The sequence below is a fragment of the Nasonia vitripennis genome (assembly GCF_009193385.2).
Source record: "Nasonia vitripennis strain AsymCx chromosome 4 unlocalized genomic scaffold, Nvit_psr_1.1 chr4_random0005, whole genome shotgun sequence".
In the NCBI taxonomy this organism is placed as follows: Eukaryota; Metazoa; Arthropoda; class Insecta; order Hymenoptera; family Pteromalidae; genus Nasonia; species Nasonia vitripennis.
Window position 1 is genome coordinate 1,636,990 of NW_022279640.1, and position 21,218 is coordinate 1,658,207.

The window sequence follows — 21,218 nt, forward strand, 5'->3', positions numbered from 1 at the left end:
ATAAATATATAAATACTTACCTTTTTTACGTGTTCATATTGTGACTCCAAAGTAATTTGATTTAGATCAGTCATATCAAGGCCTGCTTTTTTTATTTCATCTCTGGGATTGTAAAGGTTGGTGCTTCGGTATTTGTACCTAAAACACAGCAATAAACTCTATCAACACAATCCCAGATTAAAATGGAATTCAAGCATTATTAAAAATTTTAATCTAAGCGAATATAACAAAAATCTCTTAAAATGATCTAGAAGTCAATTTAAATTCAAATTTCACGCCAAAAAAATAGCTGACGAAAAAAGTAACTTATTTTCTTATTAGAAGTAATAAAAAAAATTACGATAAACCATAACTTTGGTAGTTATCCTCTGTAATGTAATGTACCATTTTACAAGGTTTCAAGTTTATATGTCAATATCTGTCAGAATAAATATTGAAGTACGTTATTTTAAGACATTATTCAAACTTTATTCCAACATATATTGCCGTATAAACTTTGTAAAATGGTGGATAATTACATTACGGAGTGGAAATAAGTCGTAGTTTATCGTAATTTTGTTTTTATTATTTATTATTATTATTATTTATGACTTTTGTCGTCTGCTAATTTGTGGCGCAAAATCTAAATTGAAATTGACTTTCATACCTTTTTAAAGGGTATAACGAGTTCAGCATGGTAATCAAGTTGTATCGGTATGAGTACTGCTGCGCCGCGACGAAACTGTCGATAACCATGACGGAAAGACGTGTATGACTCGGGCACGCTTGAGCGAATTTGGCCAGTAGAGAGAGAGAGAGAGAGAGAGAGAGAGAGAGAGAGAGAGAGAGAGAGAGAGAGAGAGAGAGAGAGAGAGAGAGAGCGAGAGAGAGAGAGATTAGATTAGATTGTGTTGTACAATTCAAAATAACAGTATAAAGTAAAACAAGTTATAATATGTGTGTGTGAGAGAGATGATATATACCGGGTGGGCCATTTTAATCAAACCAGTCTAATAATTCCTAAATTAAGCCATGAACAGAAAAATTGTTCAGATGAAAGTTGTCCAGGATCAAGGGGGACATCTTTTTGTGCAATTAGCTTTGACCTTGAACTCAAATTTCAAGGTCATTTGAAGGTCAAATTTTTTTTAAAAATAGGAACCCCTATTTTTGATAGCAGATTCGGAAAGAACAGGAAATTTTACGTCCGAAACGTCCGAAAGTCAACATCCTCTAAAAGCTCTGGCAGTCGATCTCTGAGCAATGCCAAATAGCTATTCTGGTTAACATTTTGACCGAAAAAATATGGCCCAATCAGGTAACCATTAATGATCCCACACCAAACCATTAAACTCCATCGGTTTTGATGGTCAATAGCCCTGTACCAGTGGGGATTTACAGGTGACCAGTAGTGACTATTGTGCCTATTTTATTGACCATCACTGCGAAATATAGCCTCGTCAGAAAACATAACAAATCTGAAAAAATCTGGATCATTTTGTAAAACTCCTAAAGCCCACTAGCAAAAGTTAATACGCATTAGAAAATGGCGTGGCCTCAGCCCATGAACTAATCTTATGTGGTAATCGTGATAGTGGAGATTATTGAGAATTCTCAATCCTGTTCTTCGTGGTATACCGATTTCTCTTTCAGTTTGTCGACTACTAATTTGTGGATTGAGATGAACAGCTGCTAAGGCGGCTATAACATTAGGATCATTTTCGTTGTATTCGTGGTGTCTGCGTTGACGACGAAGATGTCCATCACGAGCTCTTCGAAGTAATCTGAGTAATGTGTCGTGAGTAGGACGCCTTCTTAGAGGAAAGCGTTCAGCGTAGAGTCGCACCGCGGCTCTGGCATTGTTTCGGGTTTCGCCTAAGATCATTATCATATCAACAATTTCATTGGATTGATAATTGCCCATGTTGAAAATTTTGTTTATAATAAGAAAAACCATTTTATTTACATTCACTCTTTATTGAAATTGAAACTAAACCAAAATAAGAAAGTGACAACAAAAAAAGGAGACATTTTCAAACTGTATAATTTTTAAATCAAATTTGTAACTTCTTATTTTCTTACGTTAAGACATTGTGATTTAAATTGAAGACAGCGTGAGAACAATCGTTACAATTCATATTAGATTAAAGAAATTCAACTTAAAAAAAAAAAACATCTAAACTGGAAATGATGCACTTTGGCAAATACAATTATTAAAAATTTTTTTTAATATTACAAAAGCAAAATGATGATTAATATCTTATCTTAAATAATGTATTTTTAACATCCTACGTTTATTGTTTAACCATTTTTTACGCTTTTGAAACGTTAAACTTTTACTTGACTCTGCTTCGACCGTGAATGAATTGACAACATTGATTTTTAACGTTCCATTTCACACTCCCATTAAGAACTCAGATATTTAAAATTATCATGCTTACTTCAAAATTTACTTTTAACCACTAAAAATTTGTTAACGAATGTTAAACAAGCATCCTAGTGAGAGGCAAGGGGACTCACAGTAAACAAGCACCCCAGTGAGAGGCAAGGGGACTCACGTTAAAAAAGCACCCCAAAGGGAACACAATCCTAATACGTCCACGTCGTTGTTCCTGGGTAGCGCTGAAATTAGGGAATTATTTTGTTTTCAAGGTAAATATTTTCATGGTCATTGTCACATTGGGTTTGAATATTCATCATAAAAGTACATTAACTACTATTATTCTATCAGAAAATGCGATTAAATAGCAATTACAGTATTTCTTAACATTTGACCTTGAAATGACCTTGTGAAGGTCATGAAAAAAATTTTGAAATACTGTTTCGCACGTAAAATTTCCTGTTCTTTCCGCATCTGCTATCAAAAATAGGGGTTCCTATTTAAAAAAAAAATTTGACCTTCAAATGACCTTGAAATTTGAGTTCAAGGTCAAAGCTAATTGCACAAAAAGATGTCCCCCTTGATCCTGGACAACTTTCATCTGAACAATTTTTCTGTTCATGGCTTAATTTAGGAGTTATTCGACTGGTTTGATTAAAATGGCCCACCCTATATATATATATATGTATATATATATATATATACAGGGTGAGTCATTTTAATCTTTAATCTCAATTATCTCGTTGGCAAAGCATGCCAGCGAAAAAAGTTTCGGATAAAAGTTTTAGAATTTTTCCTGGCTATCTGATGATGACCTTGACAATGTCATTGAGCATTAATTTCAAGGTCATTTGAAGGTCAAGTCGATTTTTTCAAATAGAAACCCCTACTTTTGGCACCAGAAATGGAAAGAGCGGAAAATTTTATGTTTGAATATGACCTTGCCTTGACCTTGAATTCAATGGTCAAGGTCATTGGTCATGCCGATAACAGTACAACTGGTTAGACGAATCGAATGCATTCAAGGAGAAAATGTTACCCACAAAAGTTTTCAGTTTTCTCCCCGACTGACGAATGGTCATCTTGACCCTGTTGTTAAACAGGATCTTCAAGGGCATTTCAAGGTCAATAAATCCTTTTGACAACCTCCTCCATGGTGCATCCTGGGTTCGGCTGATGTCAAAGGTAATTTCCGCACAAAAGATGATTTGTTTCCAAAATCACATGTTCGAACGTAAAATTTCCCGCTCTTTCCATTTCTGGTGCCAAAAGTAGAGGTTTCCATTTGAAAAAATCGGCTTGACCTTCAAATGACCTTGAAGGTCATGCTCAATGACATTGTCAAGGTCATCATCAGATAGCCAGGGAAAAATCCTAAAACTTTTACCCGAAACTTTTTTCGCTGGCATGCTTTGCCAACGAGATAATTGAGATTAAAGATTAAAATGACTCACCCTGTATATAGCATGTATGAGTAAAAATTGATTTAAACAAGTATGACATGTAATATAAGGTTTTTTTCGAAAATTTAGGCTGGGCGTAGTGTAGAATATAGTATATTCCATATATATATATATATATATATATATGTGTGTGTGTGTGTGTGTATATATATATAGTGAGTATAAGTGAAAAAAGTTGAGTTAAGCAAGTATGACATGTAATATAAGGTTTTTTAAGAAGTTTAGGCTAGGCGCTGTGTGGAATATAATATAGTATATTCAATACATATAGTGAGTTTGAATAAAAAAAGTTGATTTAAGTAATTATGACAGGTAATATAAGGTTTTTTTAAATTTAGGCTAGGCATAGTCTAGAGTATAGTATATTAAATATATATAGTATGTATGAGTGGAAAAAGTTGATTCAAGCATGTATGCCATGTAATATAAGGTTTTTTTGGAAAATATAGGCTGGGCGTGGTGTAGAATATTGTATATTCAATATATATATAGTATGTATAAGTGGAAAAAGTTGATTCAAGTATGTATGACATGTAATATAAGGTTATTTAAAAAATTTAGGCTAGCCGCAGTGTAGAATATAGTATATCCAACATATATAGTATGTATGAGTAAAAATTGATTTAAGCAAGTATGACATGTAATATAAGGCTTTTTAAAAAATTTAGGGTAGACGTAGTGTAGTATATAGTATCTTCAATAGATATACTAAACACTAGCCGTAGTGTAGAATATAGTACATCCAACATATATAGTATGTATGAGTAAAAATTGATTTACGCAAGTATGACATCTAATATAAGTTTTTTTTTTTAAATTTAGGCTAGGCATAGTCTAGAATATAGTATATTCAATATATACGTAGTATGTATGAGTAAAAATTGATTTAAACAAGTATGACATGTAATATAAGTTTTTTTTCGAAAATTTAGGCTAGGCATAGTCTAGAGTATAGTATATTAAATATATATAGTATGTATGAGTGGAAAAAGTTGATTCAAGCATGTATGCCATGTAATATAAGGTTTTTTTGGAAAATATAGGCTGGGCGTGGTGTAGAATATAGTATATTCAATATATATATAGTATATATGAGTGGAAAAAGTTGATTCAAGCATGTATGACATATAATATAAGGTTTTTTTTTAATTTAGGCTAGGCATACTCTAGAATATAGTATATTCAATATATACGTAGTATGTATGAGTAAAAATTGATTTAAACAAGTATGACATGTAATATAAGGTTTTTTTCGAAAATTTAGGCTGGGCGTAGTGTAGAATATAGTATATTCCATACATATATATAGTGAGTTTGAGTAAAAACAGTTAATTCAAGCCAGTATGACATGCAATATATGTTTTTTCTTTGAAAATTTAGGCTAGCCGTAGTGTAGAATATAATATTTTCAATATATATAGTGAGTATAAGTGAAAAAAGTTGACTTAAGCAAGTATAACATGTAATATAAGGTTTTTTTTAAATTATCCTAGGCATGGTCTAGAATATAGTATATTCAATATATATCATACAACCACCAAAACTATTTTACCGGAATGAACGATTTTAAATCAGTTTAAAGTATCGGTATGGGAGTTAATGGGCCGCTGAATCTTATTTTAACCTCGAAATTTCAAAATTCAATATGGCCAATATAAACTGGCGGATATTTACCATAACCCACCCGCAGGCTCTCTCGCGAAAAGCCCCTGCTAACGCGCAACCCGCCGAACACGCCACGCACGCTGCAGCGCTTATCACTGCGGCGCTAGTACCGCGGCGCGCCGCTAGGCGGCTGCGCATTACCCACAAGTGAAGTAGCGTCGCGGAGGGCACATAAGGAGGCCGGGTCCAGCGCTGTACCTCGCCTCTCTTCCAACAGCCTAATGCTGCAAGTACACGGCTCGTGTCCAATGATAGCTTGTGCAAAGACTTCAGCAAATAAAACTGTTTTGTGGCAAAGGAATTTATTGCTTTCAAGTGATTTATTTCATCCCTTTTTTACCTACACCCTCAACCCCTTCCCACGTTTAGCAACCCATAGAAAGGAATATTTTCTTCAAAGAATGCTTTCTTCATCGGCGACTTTTTCTCCAACAGTCTTTTTCAGGATAGTTGGTGAGCAAGTCCATCAGCGGCTTTATTCATAGGCGACTTTTTCTCCAACAGTCCTTTTTAGGATAGTTAATAGGTACATTAATAGATACATTGGCGATTTCTTCTTCAACGTCCTTTTTAAGGCAGTTGTTGAGTAAGTCTTACTTTATCGGCAACTCCTTGTTCAACTGTACTAGCCGTAATTTTGTTATTTCTAACATTTTTTTTTGTTTTGGTTGTGCTTTCTCATATCCTATAACAATGTCTTCTCCTGCGAAAAAATAATCCATTTGATATTAATACAGGACACAGCAAATCTCTTAGGAAGATCTCCAAAGAATTTAAGATGTCTATCCTGATTATCCAACATCTTCACTGATTTGTGATCAGTGAAGATGTTGGATAATCAAATCATCGGTTTTCGTTGCACCTTCGGTTTCAAACACTGATGCATCTATGCAAGATGATCTTACAGATATTTTAACTGGACTTAAAAACAAATTCCAATCCCTGCCGGAGAACGATCCATTACGTGTCAGTATTCTTACTATTTTGCTCGAACACTGGGCAATACGTAAAATTATGAACCAATTTGGTGTGTCTCACAGAATAGCTCGTAAAGCAAAACAGTTAAGAGAATCAGATGGAGTTTTGGCTTCTCCTGTTGCAAAACGTGGAAAAACATTACCTGCAGAAACTACTCAGAAAGTTGAAGATTTTTACGAAAATGATCTTAACAGCAGAATTATGCCAAATAAAAAAGATACCGTCAGTATTTATTTATATGGTGAAAAAATAAAAGTGCAGAAAAGATTATTACTTACTGATATTAAGAACGCCTCACATCGCAAGAATTTATTGAAACTTTATGTTCTAGCCTAGAAAAGTTGATACCTCATCACTTCATCGCTAAGGAACAATCAAAGTTTATTTCTGGGAAGAAAAATAATCTTTCAGATGAAGAGGTTCTTGCTCAATTGGATTTTGCTGAGAACTATGCTTTTACAGCCCAAGATGCTGCACAGGCATTTCATTTTAATAATGATCAAAGTACGATTTTTCCTGTTGTTGTTTATTGTAAATCTGAAGGCAAGCTAAAGCATTTCAGTACAGTATCTATGTCCGACTGTACTACTCATGATGCCACTGCAGTATACATAATGCAGCAAAAGCTTATACCTGAAATTTGTAAGGTTTGTCCCACAGTAAAAAAGGTAATATAGGCTACTGATGGTGCTACACAGCATTGTAAAAATCGTTATCAAATGAGTAGTTTAATGAGTCATAAGAGAGATTTTGGCGTTGATGCTGAATGGCACTGTTTTGCAACAGCACACGGAAAGGTAGTTGCGATGGAGTTGGAACGATAGTAAAGAGAGAAGCTACAAGAGCGAGCTTACAAGCTGCAAAAAATAAAGCAATTCTAGATGTTAAAGCTCTTTATTCATGGGCTAATGGGCGATCATTCAATATAAAATTTTTCTTATACACCAAAAAAGATCACGAACAAACTCGTCAATTCCTAACAAAGAGATTTAAAAACTGTCCACCTGTCACAAACATACAAATGGGGCATGGATTCATCCCAGAAAGTAATGAAACGTTGAAAGTCATGCATTACTCAAATGCCAATGAACCTAGGAACAGAGTAATTTATGATATCGGCGAAAGCCATTTATCACCAGTAAAAACTCCACGAACGAGGAGCCAGAATTGATAAGAGTGCACAAAATGTCATTAAAGATTGATTCATTTGGCTAAATTATATATTTTTTTCATGCACGCAGGCATATACATATACACAGAACAATAGAAAAATGCAAGTGCAAAAACCGCAGACAGATAATTCTAAATCTAATAGACCGGAAAAATATAAGATTCATGTGCACAAATACTGATTCCGATAATATATTTATAACCATTTACCTCACAAACCCCCATATCGATACTTTAAATTGATCTAAAATCATTTGTTGCGGTAAAATTGGTTTAGTGGCGGTATAATGTCCGCCATTTTGGATCCACCATATTAAATTTTCAAATTTCGAGGTCAAGCTAACATTCAGTGACCCCGAAAACCCCCATATCGATACTTTAAAGTGATCTAAAATCATTTGTTGCGGTAAAATGGGTTTGGTGGAGGTATAATGTCCGCCATTTTGGATCCACCATTTCGAATTTTGAAATGTCGAGGTTAAAATAAGATTCAGTGACCCTGAAAACCCCCATATCGATACTTTAAACTGATCAAAAATCATTTGTTGCGGTAAAATGGGTTTGGTGGAGGTATAATGTCCACCATTTTGATTTCGCCATTTTTGATTTTGGAATTCCGTCAGCATTGTCAATAATATGTCCTATCATGAGTTGCACATGCGTTTTAGTGGGATATTTCACAAATTAGAACATTTTTACTATTGTTTTTGTTAAATGTGCTATGAAAACGTGGGTTTCAGGCTCCATATTTTATGCGCCACATTGTATTTTTGAAAAGGCCAGAAATTTTTCAAAAGCCCTTGACCAGACGATCATTTTGAGACCTCAAACGTCTTGTTAGGTTAACCCAAATTTTGGGTGCACTGATGGTCCGGTTGACGTGAAACGTCCCATATATATATATATATATTGAGTTTGAGTAAAAAAGTTGATTTAAGCAAGTATGACATGTAATATAAGGTTTTTTTGGAAAATTTAGGCTAGGCGTAGTGTAGAATATAGTGTATATATATATATATATATATATATAGCGAGTTTAAGTAAAAAAATTGATTTAAGCAAGTATGACATGTAATATAAGGTTTTTTTCGAAATTAAATTTCAAATATAAACGTAGAGAACAATCAATTATATTGCTAGGTGTAAAAATCATTTAAGGGCGGCGTCTAGGTGTACAGGGTGGCCGATGACGAGGTCTGGGTAGTTCGCACCGTGGTTTTTGGTGTCTAGGTGTAGAAATAATTCGAGGGTGATGTATATTAGAACAATCAGTGATCTTGGTAATAAAAATGTTACAAAAAGCTGTGGTCGAATGGTGCTGAAGATGCTTATATTTTATTTTTACGACTTTGAATATGAAATATTCTAAACAATTTTAAAAAAAGGATTGAAATCTCTAAAAAAAATTAACTTTTGAAAAAGTAAAAGGTTAGACGAGTTTGATATATTCCGCAACAAAATTACAGATAGAAAAGAACTGAGATCAATCTAACAAAGTCAAGTTTATTATATTTAATCGTAATGAAGCAAAGAACAACTCTCAAGATAATTACTACGTAACTCGCCATGCCCGTTTCATTGTACTTAGGGTGTTTTTATGACGTTCTAATACATAAAAAGAAAATTTCAGTTGTCCACCAATAAACAAAGTGAAACGGGCATGGCAAGTTAAATAGTAATTATCTTGAGAGTTGCAAACACATGTTTTATTACGTGTCTTATTACACGTATAAATATATATTCTATCAAATATCAAATTGCAAATATAATCATATGGTAAATCATAATAAAATACGTAAAAAAACATGTGATAAAGGACTAAAAAGAAATGTAATAAAATACATAAATATGCAAAATTTTGCATATATATATATTTTACAATATTACACGTGAAAAAACATGTGTCAAAATACGCGATTTTGCAAAATAACATGAATCCAAATATTAATAATATTTATTTTCTACTTTTTCATCATTAAAAATTATAATTATCTTAATAATTTTTGTAATGAATATTAGATTGTTTTACTATACATTTAAAAGCGTTGGTGATTCAATAATTGATAAAAAACAAGCTTGGTGTCGCTATTATATACATTTTTTTTCGTATTTGTATAAAAATTGCAATCCTATAAATTTGACTACTTTCCACTGATAATATTTCATCATTAATACTTGAAATTTCTTTAATAGCATTAGATTTAGCATAACATGTTGTTCTTGTGTGTCTCCCGTTTCCCTGGCACCTGCTCCTACATTGTTTTCATTTTTTGAGCCATTTGTATACTACACCACACTGTTTTTGAGGAGTTCATGTGAAACCGTCTTCAATTCTTCCCTTTCTGGGATTACGATCGAGAACGGCTAAGAGAAATAAATTTTTCCCGCCATACTGTCACAATCTCTTTCTTCCATTAGCGGCATTACTTGTTCCAGAAGTGCCGCATCCTTGAAATCCGAACAGTTCCTTGATTCCGCTATTCTGCAGAACGTCCTGCACGCATTTGCACTTATTACCTTGCCTAGTGGAGGGAGTTCCAACAGTCTTTCCAAAGCAACTGTAGGTGTCGTTCGTATGGACCCCGTGATTCCTCCCAAGACCTATCTTTGCACCCTGTCTAATGCCCCTGTGTAAGTATTCAACTCACACTTGTAGCCCCATACCAGTGCCCTATGGGTGAGTCTTGGTTTTATGATTGCGTCATATAGCCATCTCACTTTATTCGGTTCTAGACCCCAAGTATTGCCAAAAGCCCTCCTGCAGGCCCAGAAAGTGCCTATCGCTTTCTCGCATTTATCTTTTATGTGTTTCCCCCAGTTGAGTCTGGCGTCGAGTGTGACTCCCAGGTATTTGACCTCCTTTACCAATTTCAGGGGAACTCTTTTTTAGGGTTAACCCCCAGTTTTACTTTATTACACCATTTCTCCACCAGGCCAACTGCGAACTGCATTAGACCTGCTACCACGTCCTAGTCGCCCCCCCTAATCAGGATGACGATGTCGTCTGCACATGCCTGTGCGTTTATACCAGCCTCGTTCAGGATGCAGAGTAAGCTGTCCACCACCAGGCACCACAGTGTCGGTGACAGTACCCCTCCTTGTGGGCATCCCTTCCTCGCCACTCCTTTGCAAGAGTACGCTCCCCAGGCAGCCACTATCGTCCTGGTCCTCAGTATAAGGCTGATCCACCTAGCGACAGTTGCTGGTATTGCGTGCTCCTCTATACCTGCTGAAATCGCCTCGCCAGTCGTGTAATTGAAAGCCCCTTCAAAGTGTAGGAAAGCCACCAATACCAAACCCCTGTTTTTCATGCCCTTTTGAATGAAGCTGACCGCGTCCACTAACGCTGTGTCCACTGACTTTCCTGTCTAGTAGGCATGCTGTTTGCTGTGCAGCGGCGCTCCTACTAGTGATGACTCCTTAATATATCTGTCAACTATCCTTTCCAGGGATTTGAGTAAAAACGAGGTCATGCTAATTGGCCTGAAGTCCCTTGCGACCGCGTGATGTGTCTTACCTGGTTTCCCATCTGGTGACACCATACGTCTAGCCAGAACGGCCGAGGCACGCTTGCAATGGTGCAGATTAATCTGCGTAAACTCTATGGTGGTGTCCGGTACATATCCGGCCCCATTCATATTGTTTACGCTGTTGCGTTGCCCCCGATCAGCCATCTTGTTCGAGAGCACTGCTACCCGCATCTACCTCTATATTTACCTTATTAAGGCCGGGATCGACTTCCGTCTGTCCCGGCTCTTCCTCTGTCTTTTCCTTGACGTGACTACATGTGCCCTGCGGCCTCCACAGAAAGGTCTGAAGTCAAGGGCCTTCAGTGTCTCGACCTCAGTCCTTTCCAGCAGCACCCGAATAGCCGTCTCCTCCTTCTTTTTTCCCTTGGTGCCCACCGCCACCGTTTTGGTTTCGCCGACCACCCAGGAGTCCGGTGTGAGTGTGGTGTTCTGCCTTTTAAAGCGCTTCACCACGACCTCAGGAGTATGCACTCCGGGGGCGTAGATCATCGTTCTGACCAGCTTCTGGAGGTCTCCCATCCCAATAGCCTTGAGTTGAGTTCACTCCCCACACGACCATTTAGTGGCATTACTAAGTAACCACTATTTGTCCTTCTGGTCCTTGCAGTGCAAGATTTGTGCACCCCTCTGATAAAAATTATCCAAGAAACTTGGAAAATAGCCTCCGTCTGGGGCATCATTAATCTCCCCCTCCAAGGCCTCCAGTACCTTTTTTCCCTGGTCCTCGTCAAGGCGCTCTTCCGGGTACTTGACCGGAACGATGGCCACCTTTAAGTCAGTAGCCACCGCTCGGCTGTAGTTCTTCGGAGCGTCCCCAACGGACCTCTTCTTGAGCTCCCTCGGGGTGGAGCTGTCGGAGTGTTGTCTTTTGGTCGCGCCCGCAAGGGTCCCAACCTGAGACCCCCCAGGAGCTAGCTTCCTATTAGCGTGCCTGTTTCTTTTTTTTACCTTACTGTTTTCAGTTCTTAAAGATGCACCGGTATTCGCCGCTAGGGCGGACCCCGCAGCCGCCCGGTAACTCTCCTGGGAACTTGCACCGGTATTTGCCGTCTTGATGACAGCCGCCCGGTCTTTCAGAATACCGTCCGTGAGGACTTGGTTTGAGCTGGGGAGCTCCTTTGTTGCTGGCACTTTTGCAACCGTTTACTGTGTTTCATTCTTTTCCATTTTATTTTTTCTTTTTTTATGTTAACGGGTGTGTTAATGTGTGTGGACCAAGCTCGCCCCCGCATCCCGGACCAGTACGCCCCCCCCCCCCCGAAGCCACTCACCGCGGAGTAGCCAACCCCGACGCCTGTGGCCTCAGCAGGGCCCCCCACCCAACCCAACATGGCCCTATCCGGGCACCAACCAGCACTGTTAGGTCAGGCGAGATTTTTCGTCGGCTGATAGGACAGGCAGGTCATGCTGGTTAGGCTGACCTGGGCCCCTGTACTATCCTTCGGCCTAAGAGCACTAGACTACCTAGTTTTACTACGGTACCCTCAGATCAACGCACTCAGCTCCCCTCGAGTGACTCCGGTGGACATACGTGCCCGGGCAGCTTTGGGGTCGGCAGTGTGTGAGTGTTGGGGTGTAACATGTGTGTTCATGGGTTATGTATCCTAACCGACACTACCGCCTTCGCCTGGTTGGGGGATTGCTCCTAGCCTCTAGTCGGTCGGCCAAGCTGTTTTCGCTTTCCTCCCTCTGATACGAGGAGAGTTGAGTGAGTCCCGCCCCCAGGCCCGTTGAGAGTCCGAAGGGAGAGCACTTTTTACGGGGATCCACATATATTTGAGAGCCCGTTTTACAGGGAATCAGACACAGCCAGAAACATTCATTTTCTCTCGCCGGGTCCGGGTCTCCGAGATCAGCCGCCCAATCGACCAGGAGCCCCCTCACCGGCCCAACGGGCACACGACGAGGTGGCAATCCTTCGAGGGGGGTTACAGAAACACATTAATAGAAAATAAGTATAATTTATTTTGTGCTTAGCATACATTTCTAACGTCAATTTCCAATTAAAGCTTTATTGAATTTAAAATATTTCTGATTTTTAAAATAAATTTATAGATTGACGGACGTGGTGCACTGAGTAATCAGAGTAAAATCAAAGAAATTATTGTACTAATATCATATGAGAATCAACACAGAATTATTAACTAATCTCAACGTGTAATGAAACAGTATACAAATTGTTTAACTTTACTCAAGAATAGTAAAATAAGGGCAATTATCACATGACATGTTGCGTTTGTGGTGAAAATTAAAATTTAACAAATGAAACACATTGCGAATAAATATTAGAAACTAGTGTAGTTTTTTGGGGTGTTAATTAAATAAATGATCAAACTCACCATGATAACTCTTGCCCAAGCAAATTCAGCATATACGCACGAAACCGTCCTCTAGATGCATAGTATTTCCAATAAGCTGAAATAAATAGAAGCTGGCTTAAACACAAAGCAACAAACTCTTTTGCCACTCAGAAGAATTAACAAAATATTATGTAAAATTAAAGACTTATCTGATAGCCGCAACAGGTTTACACTGGGAGATAGGGCTCTCACTATTTACTCCTTAGCAGTATACTAAAAAAAAAAAATGATGCTCGATATTAGGTTTAATATCGATATTGAATATCTTATAATATATCGCATACATAAGTATCGGTATTATAAATATCGATATAAATATCGTGAAAAATTTTAAAAATATGTTAAATTTTAATTTTTCTTCCTAAAAATAAGTATTATAATAATTTTCATCAATTTATTTATTATTTATAAATATTTTACATATGCAGTTACAAGTTTCATTCATTGTAATGACTGCCAAGTAATTGATTGCTAGTTTTGATAATTTGGAATCTGGACATCAGCCTCCGCGGGCACCGGCTTCGCAGTCTTCGAGACGCTAAAGTTTGACAAAAAAATTGGGCATTGGGTTAATTAAGATATCGATATTTACGTGAAATATGTCGATACGTTCAATAATCGGTTAGTTAAGATATCGATACAAAATTTCGATATATAGATATTTACAGTTATCGATAATCATCGAACATCACTAGTCGAGTCCAAAAGCGTGAATGCGCGCGGGGTTTTAATAGAATTTTATGTTTCAAGACTTTAATAAACGGGTTTCCAATTAAGCAATAATTATGAATAATTACAAATGAATAACAGAAGATAAAAGATGTTCTCGAATAAATGATTGATTTAACTTATTCTTTTATTAATTTTTTATCCCTTGAAAATTCTCTTCATCGCAAAAAAATTATTGATTAAAGTTTATCGAAGTCTTAAAACTCTGACGAGACACGAGTCTCGCACATGTAAATACGTGTGAAGGTGGCCGCAATAGACGCGGCTTGCGCGCGCGAAAAGAACAAAAGGCGAATCCGCACGACGCGGATTGAGCGCGCGCGCACAACATCCGCATGGCGAGTCCGCACGAGCGCGACAGCCGGCGAGCGACTCAGCAACGACGCGCCAGGCGGCGCACGCGGTGCGCCGTGAACGCACCTATACACATCCGCGCCGCGCGCCTTTATAAGGCGGATCGCGCGGCGCAACGGGCAGTTCTACTCGAGCTCCACTCCGGGTACTATCGTGCACACACGTTACTACAAGGAAAAGCGAGAGATAGACCTACGCCGACGAAATCGTCTCGTGAGCCCACGTGACGATTTGGTAGACGAACCGAAACCCGAAACTCCGAATTGCCATCGTGAGTACACTCCTTCTGTCACTGTGAGCCCACAGGGTTGAGGGAGCAACAATATTTCCGCCGGCGATTCGCCCGGTCATGCGCTCACGTCCTGGTGAAACAAAGGTTAATTCCTAACCCCCAAAGCCAGCCTTACGCCGACATCTCACGACTCGCTTTATCTCTGTGTGCACACAGGATAAAGAGAAGAACGAGACGAGCGACGAAGATTTGTGAAGCCGTGCGCTCACGACCCCACAAATCCGAGGGATAACCTCAAAACACCGTGACACTATCCCAACCGATACACCGAATCATTATTGTAACGAAATCGCGTATATATTCTTGTAAATTGTTAACCGCGTTAGTTTAAACAATTCCACTTGTAAAGGCGAAGTATTTTTAACGAGACGCATAATTGATTTCTGTTTCAGTCGGGATTTAACAACTGATTCCAAATGCTATTGTTTAACTAAGAAATATATTTTGTTATTGTTAAGAATATAAAAACAGACTCTTTTTTGCTCCTTTCCCCTATCCAGATCCTGGAACCGACTGACTATCCAGTCTCTTGGGGAAAGATAAACCGTTACAAAACATATAATTCTATTAAAACCCCGCGCGCATTCAAAATGGTTGCAGCCTTATACTATTTCTACTTGTTAAATTTTGACTCGACCAAGAGTCATACACTGAGAAAAAAAAGTTAGGATTACCGGAGAGTTCGGTAACCACTACCGGAGTTGCTCAAGTAAGCATAGTCAAGTAGTCCTAACCGGAGAAAGTTCGGTAGCCAGTACCGGACAAAATCCATAGGCCAGAGTAGATGAATTTTCGAACTCGTGCTACCGCATCTACATTGTTCGTAAACTAGAAAATTATCAAGAATAGATAATACGATCGATTAATGCAGTATAACCGAAGCAAAATGCTATTTACGAGCAAAACAGAGTAGGTACATTTAGAGGTTATGTTGGACTCCGGCTCTGGCTACCGGACTCTTCAGTCAAGTAGATTTTGGCTACCGGAGACTCTCCAGTTGGTGCTACTTTGTGCTATCAAGTAACCATAACTTTATTTTTATCTCAGTGTAGACACTGCAGGACAAACACACACACGTGCATGGCATCCACTACTATGCGGCTAACCTCTTACCCGCGTCGCGTTGCGTATTCGCAACTAAGTTATTGACAACAAAGTGAGGTGATTGTTGTTCGTACCCGTAGTCCAAAAGTTCGTTGTGATAATTTCTACACTACTGGACATTTTTCAAGTGTTTTTTTTTTGTAAACTGCTAAGGAGTAAATAGTGAGAGCCCTATCTTCCAGTGTAAACCTGTTGCTGCTATCAGATAAGTCTTTAATTTTACATAATATTTTGTTAATTCTTCTGAGTGGCAAAAGAGTTTGTTTCTTTGTGTTTAAGCCAGCTTCTATTTATTTCAGCTTATTGGAGATACTATGCATCTAGAGGACGGTTTCGTGCTGTATGCTGAATTTGCTTGTGCAAGAGTTATCATCGTGAGTCTGATCATTTATTTAATTAACACCCCAAAAAACTACACTAGTTTCTAATATTTATTCGCAATGTGTTTCATTTGTTAAATTTTAATTTTCACCACAAACGCAACATGTCATGTGATAATTGCCCTTATTTTACTATTCTTGAGTAAAGTTAAAAAATTTTTTTACTGTTTCATTACACACGGAGAAAAATAAAACGTTGCGCTAAGTAAATGCAACCTAAATTATTCAGTAACGGCTATTAGGTAAAGCTAACTCAAATCGCTCGCGTAGTAATAACCGAATGAACAGTCGGCAACTAACTGCAGTACTAAATAATATTTGTAGTAAATGAAAACTGTATGATAGATATTATTACTATACTCGAGATAGTCTTACAAGGAAAGGTACCCAACCCGAACTCACCGATTTTGATGATTTTCATATATGTTGTAGAACATAAAAAAATAAGAGACACGTATTTTTTTTATCGGCTAATTTTCACTTTTAAGGGGTAAAAACCTCCCCTAAAGTTAACCCCCACAAAGCGTTTTTTTTTAAACATCTCGGCTTAAAATTAATATTTTTCAATGAAACAAATTGGAGGTTATTTCTTACAAAAAGAGCAAGTATTTCATGGTGATTTGAAGAGTAAGAGTAGCATCCCCTATTTTTTAGGGGTTGAAAACATATATTTTTTGGCATAATTTTATAATAAAAATGTTTAAACCGACTAAAAAAAATTGGAAAAAATGTTTAAACATCCTTAATAACAAAATTTAGTTGACGTCTTTCGGTGTTTTCATAAATATTACCCCTAAGGGGGTAAACCACCCCTAACACAAAATAACTGTAAATATGTAATTCAATACATAATATTTCGTAGAAAGTTTGTATATAGAGGTTTTCGAGGTCGCTGATTACAAATCTGTTATCAGATTTTGAAAATTCAAAATGGCGGAACCAATAGGACGGAAATATCGAAAAAAAATTTTATATAATAAAAAAGTTTTAAACGACTAAAAAAATTGGAAAAAATGTGTAAACATCTATAATAAACAAATTAAGTTTTTCGATTTTTTCATAGATACTACCCTTTAGGGGGTAAACCACCCCGAACACAAAATAACTATAAGTATACTTCAATCCATAATATTTTGTAGAAGGTTTGTATATAAGGGTTTTCGAGATCGCTCTTTGCAAATCTGATATCAGATTTTGAAAATTCAAAATGGCGGAACCAATGTGGTGGACGAAAATGTCGAAAAAAAATTTTAACTTTCACAAAAACTTGTTATAAATGTGTTATCTTCGTAGTCTGTACATGTGAACTAAAGAGCCTTAAACCCTAAACCCCTAAAGAACAAATAGGCTAAATGGTTGTGCTTTTTAACCAAACCACCTCAAATTCCTAAATTTGTAAACAAGAAAATTCTGTGTGTGAAGCAGTTTTATAATTTCCGTAGAAATTGTTATCAGAATGTTATTGAAATTCCTTTATTGTAAATTCAACTTATAATGTATTTTTGTTTATAATATTAGAGTATAATAATAATCTACAATCTTTTATCTTTTGCCATAGTGCATTTTTTGTATTGAGCATAAAATATATTATTTTACGATGTTTTTACAATAATGGTAGTTCTCATAAAAGTGTTTAAAGCACAATGCTTTTTTGCACCAACCACATCGTACAATTGCAATGTTTGTGCACCCTTCTATTTCACAATGTGTTGCACAAGACTTTCCAAAACTGAAATCTAAAGGATTATCAAATTTATCTGGTTTTTCATTGACGTAACCGCTTTTATACCAGGAATATTTAAACAAATCTATATATCTCGGTGAAGACAGTTGGTTGTGAACCAATGATTGAAGTTTAATTATATTATTTCTCACATGTAAATTCATATCATGATCCATTAACATTACATTATCAGAAAATGTTCGGACAAAGTTTTTCCAAATACGGAATCCATAGACATCAAGTGGTTGTATTTTTCCTGTGGTTCCAGTTGGAATTTTTTTATGTTAATAATTTTATTTTGTGGCATTGTTTCTTCTATAACTTTGTCACAATGACCACTCCAAGAATCATGTAATAGTATTGAGTGATGGCCTACATAGGGATAAAATATTTTTTCCAACCAGATTTTGAAGTGATCTGCAATTAAACGACTTACTAATTAACTGATCAACGATATTACAATGTAAAAATTGTTATTAGTTCCCTTACTTGTTGTTAATTTTCCAGATTTGGATGCTTCCACGTACACATTTTCTGGTCTAAATATGTTTTGTTCTACAATAGGGCCAAACTTGCCACTTGGTTCCTTTAAAACAAGAAATAGCGGTGACAACATTTGTCCAGTAGCTGATATTAGTGGCTGTATAGTATAACTATGCGTTGTTGCTGAAATTGACTGTACCAGACATTGCACTTGCTTTTCTCCTTCTACTGCTAATGTTCTTCCAGAATGCATTTCTAGCTGAAATCCGCTCTGATCTGTATTATACAAATTTTCGAGTCCAATCCTTGGTATACACGATTTAACGTCATCGATAAATGCTTCAGCTTTAGCCGTAAGTTCTGCACTACTTTCTAGTGTTTTTCTTGTTATGAACTTATTTATTTTCCTAGAAACTATTCGGTGTGCTTGCTTAAATTTGAGTAACCAATGTTTAGAAGCTTTGAATCTAATATCATCAAAACCAATTTCTTTTTTAGCTTGTAAGGCCCATCGAATTATATCTTCATCATGGATAATTGAACCACTGTCGAGAGCTGCTTGAAAATTATCCAGGGTATACTGACAAATTTGTGCTACTTTTTCTCTATACGTGCCACCTTTATTAATTGAATGAGCCCAACGACGTAGCTGACTAATAGATGATACTTTTTTGAATCTGTTTTGCACTGTTTTGAGACTTAAATTTTGCTTCGTTTTGCTACTTCTCCAAAATTCTACAGCTCTTTTTTTGTATTCAAAATCTAGTTCTTCATTATCTGCTGTACATTGATTTGTTGGTGCTATATCCGGATCAGGAAAATGATGTTGCACTTCATCTTCAATTATTTCCACATTATGGTCTTTATACTCTTCTTGAAAATCCAAAGAGTCATCAGTAATCATTTCTACATCGTTGAAATCATGTGTTGCATCTATTAAAATTTCTTTTATTTTTTCGGCCAACTCTGTTTCGTGATAATTCGTGACACTATCTGGTATGTTTAACGCTTGAAAGTATGCTAATAATAAGTTTAGAACGTTTAACGGATTAATTTTCATTTTTCAATCTAAAATGAAAACAAGCGGTAAAATTTATACAAGCTGTGTTTTTGCATGTAAGGCACGACTGCTACATTTCTACCAGAATAAAACGAGTGAATGTAAATTGAATCAAATCATTAATTTATGCATTGGAGAAGAATTCTCGTTCCACTTTGTGATGTTCGGAAAACTCTATTTTTGGTTTTATTCAACTTTTATTCACTTTGAAATTGAATAATGTAAATCTATATAAAATCACTAAAGAAAATTTTCTACAACTGTATGATACCACTGACAAACAAAAAGACGTACTATTCGTACTTTCCGGCATCGAACTAGAATACCCACAAAACTCACTCACTGCCTAAAAGATAACACAGGCAGCTGAGGTGAACACTCGATGAAAACAATCTAAAAAAAGAACATACTGATTCGCACATATTGTCAACAACTTTTATGAGTGAAAGACATTTATCTGTGGAATTATCATTGAATGTACGATAACATTCATTAAACTAATGAATGCATATAAAATTCCCTTTCAATAACAACGTGTTCTTTAATTGCAAATGAAGTTCGAGTATTAATATTCTTTTATGTATTTTTACCAATAACAAAAATTATCATAGTAATATAATAATAATAATAATAATAAAAAGAATAAGCATAATTGCAATAGCAATAATAACAGTAATACTGATAATAGCAATGATAATGAAAAATAATAATAATAAGTAGAATAATATTTATTATTAAATTTAGATTTTTTGATAAATTCATTAAATCGTATCAAATAGTATTATTATGGAATTCCAGACGGTAAATATTTTACTATAGATACAATAATCATTACTTCGAGAATTCATCTAAAAAACGTTTGGCTTACGAAATAATTGTAACAATGAAAAACTCCCAAGTTTGACAACATTAAATTTTATTACAAAACGCAAAAGAGTTTGATAAACTAATTTTATTAACCTATGTTTTTTCATTTGCAAAAAAGTGTGGACTTTTTGAATTTATAAAATTATATAATTATGCAATTTATGAAATACTTTATAATTTATGAAATTACTTTTGAAATTATGCTAATTTATAAAAGCAGAAAAATAAATAATCTTTGATTGAAACATAAAACGAGACGTTATTTGTTACATACAAAATGATAGAATAAAATATCGGTAATATGTCTATACTCGTGTCTACGGTAAAGCATAGGCCTTCGGCTTGTCTGGAGGTTAGGGATTTGGAGTCGTTTGGTTAAAATGCACAACCATTTAGCCTATTTGTTCTTTAGGGGTTTAGGGTTTAAGGCTCTTTAGTTCACATGTACAGGCTACAAAGATCACACATTTGTAAACAAGTTTTTTTGAAAGTTAAAATTTTTTTTCGATATTTCCGTCCACCATATTGGATCCGCCATTTTGAATTTTCAAAATCTGATAACAGATTTGTAATCAGCGACCTCGAAAACCTCTATATACAAACCTTCTACAAAATATTATGTATTGAATTACATATTTACAGTTATTTTGTGTTAGGGGTGGTTTACCCCCTTAGGGGTAATATTTATGAAAACACCGAAA

General features: G+C 36.2%; 1 protein-coding gene across 14 annotated transcripts in view; it reads right to left on the minus strand.

The window, feature by feature from the left end:
* LOC116417089 (cytochrome c oxidase assembly protein COX16 homolog, mitochondrial) overlaps window positions 1-21,218 on the minus strand; it is a 154,468-nt gene that overhangs the window by 113,187 nt on the left and 20,063 nt on the right. For 10 of the 14 annotated variants that reach the window (XR_004345281.1, XR_004345283.1, XR_004345280.1 and 7 more), the window contains one exon: window positions 21-138. Coding sequence is in view for 8 of the 14 variants with exons in the window: in XM_031928227.2 (XP_031784087.1) it covers window positions 21-138 (118 nt within the window). In the remaining 6 variants the exon portion in view is untranslated. Of the gene's footprint in view, window positions 1-20; window positions 139-13,504; window positions 13,581-21,218 lie in introns of all 14 variants that reach the window. The other 4 variants (XM_031928226.2, XM_031928225.2, XM_032601946.1 and 1 more) reach the window with 1 other exon arrangement.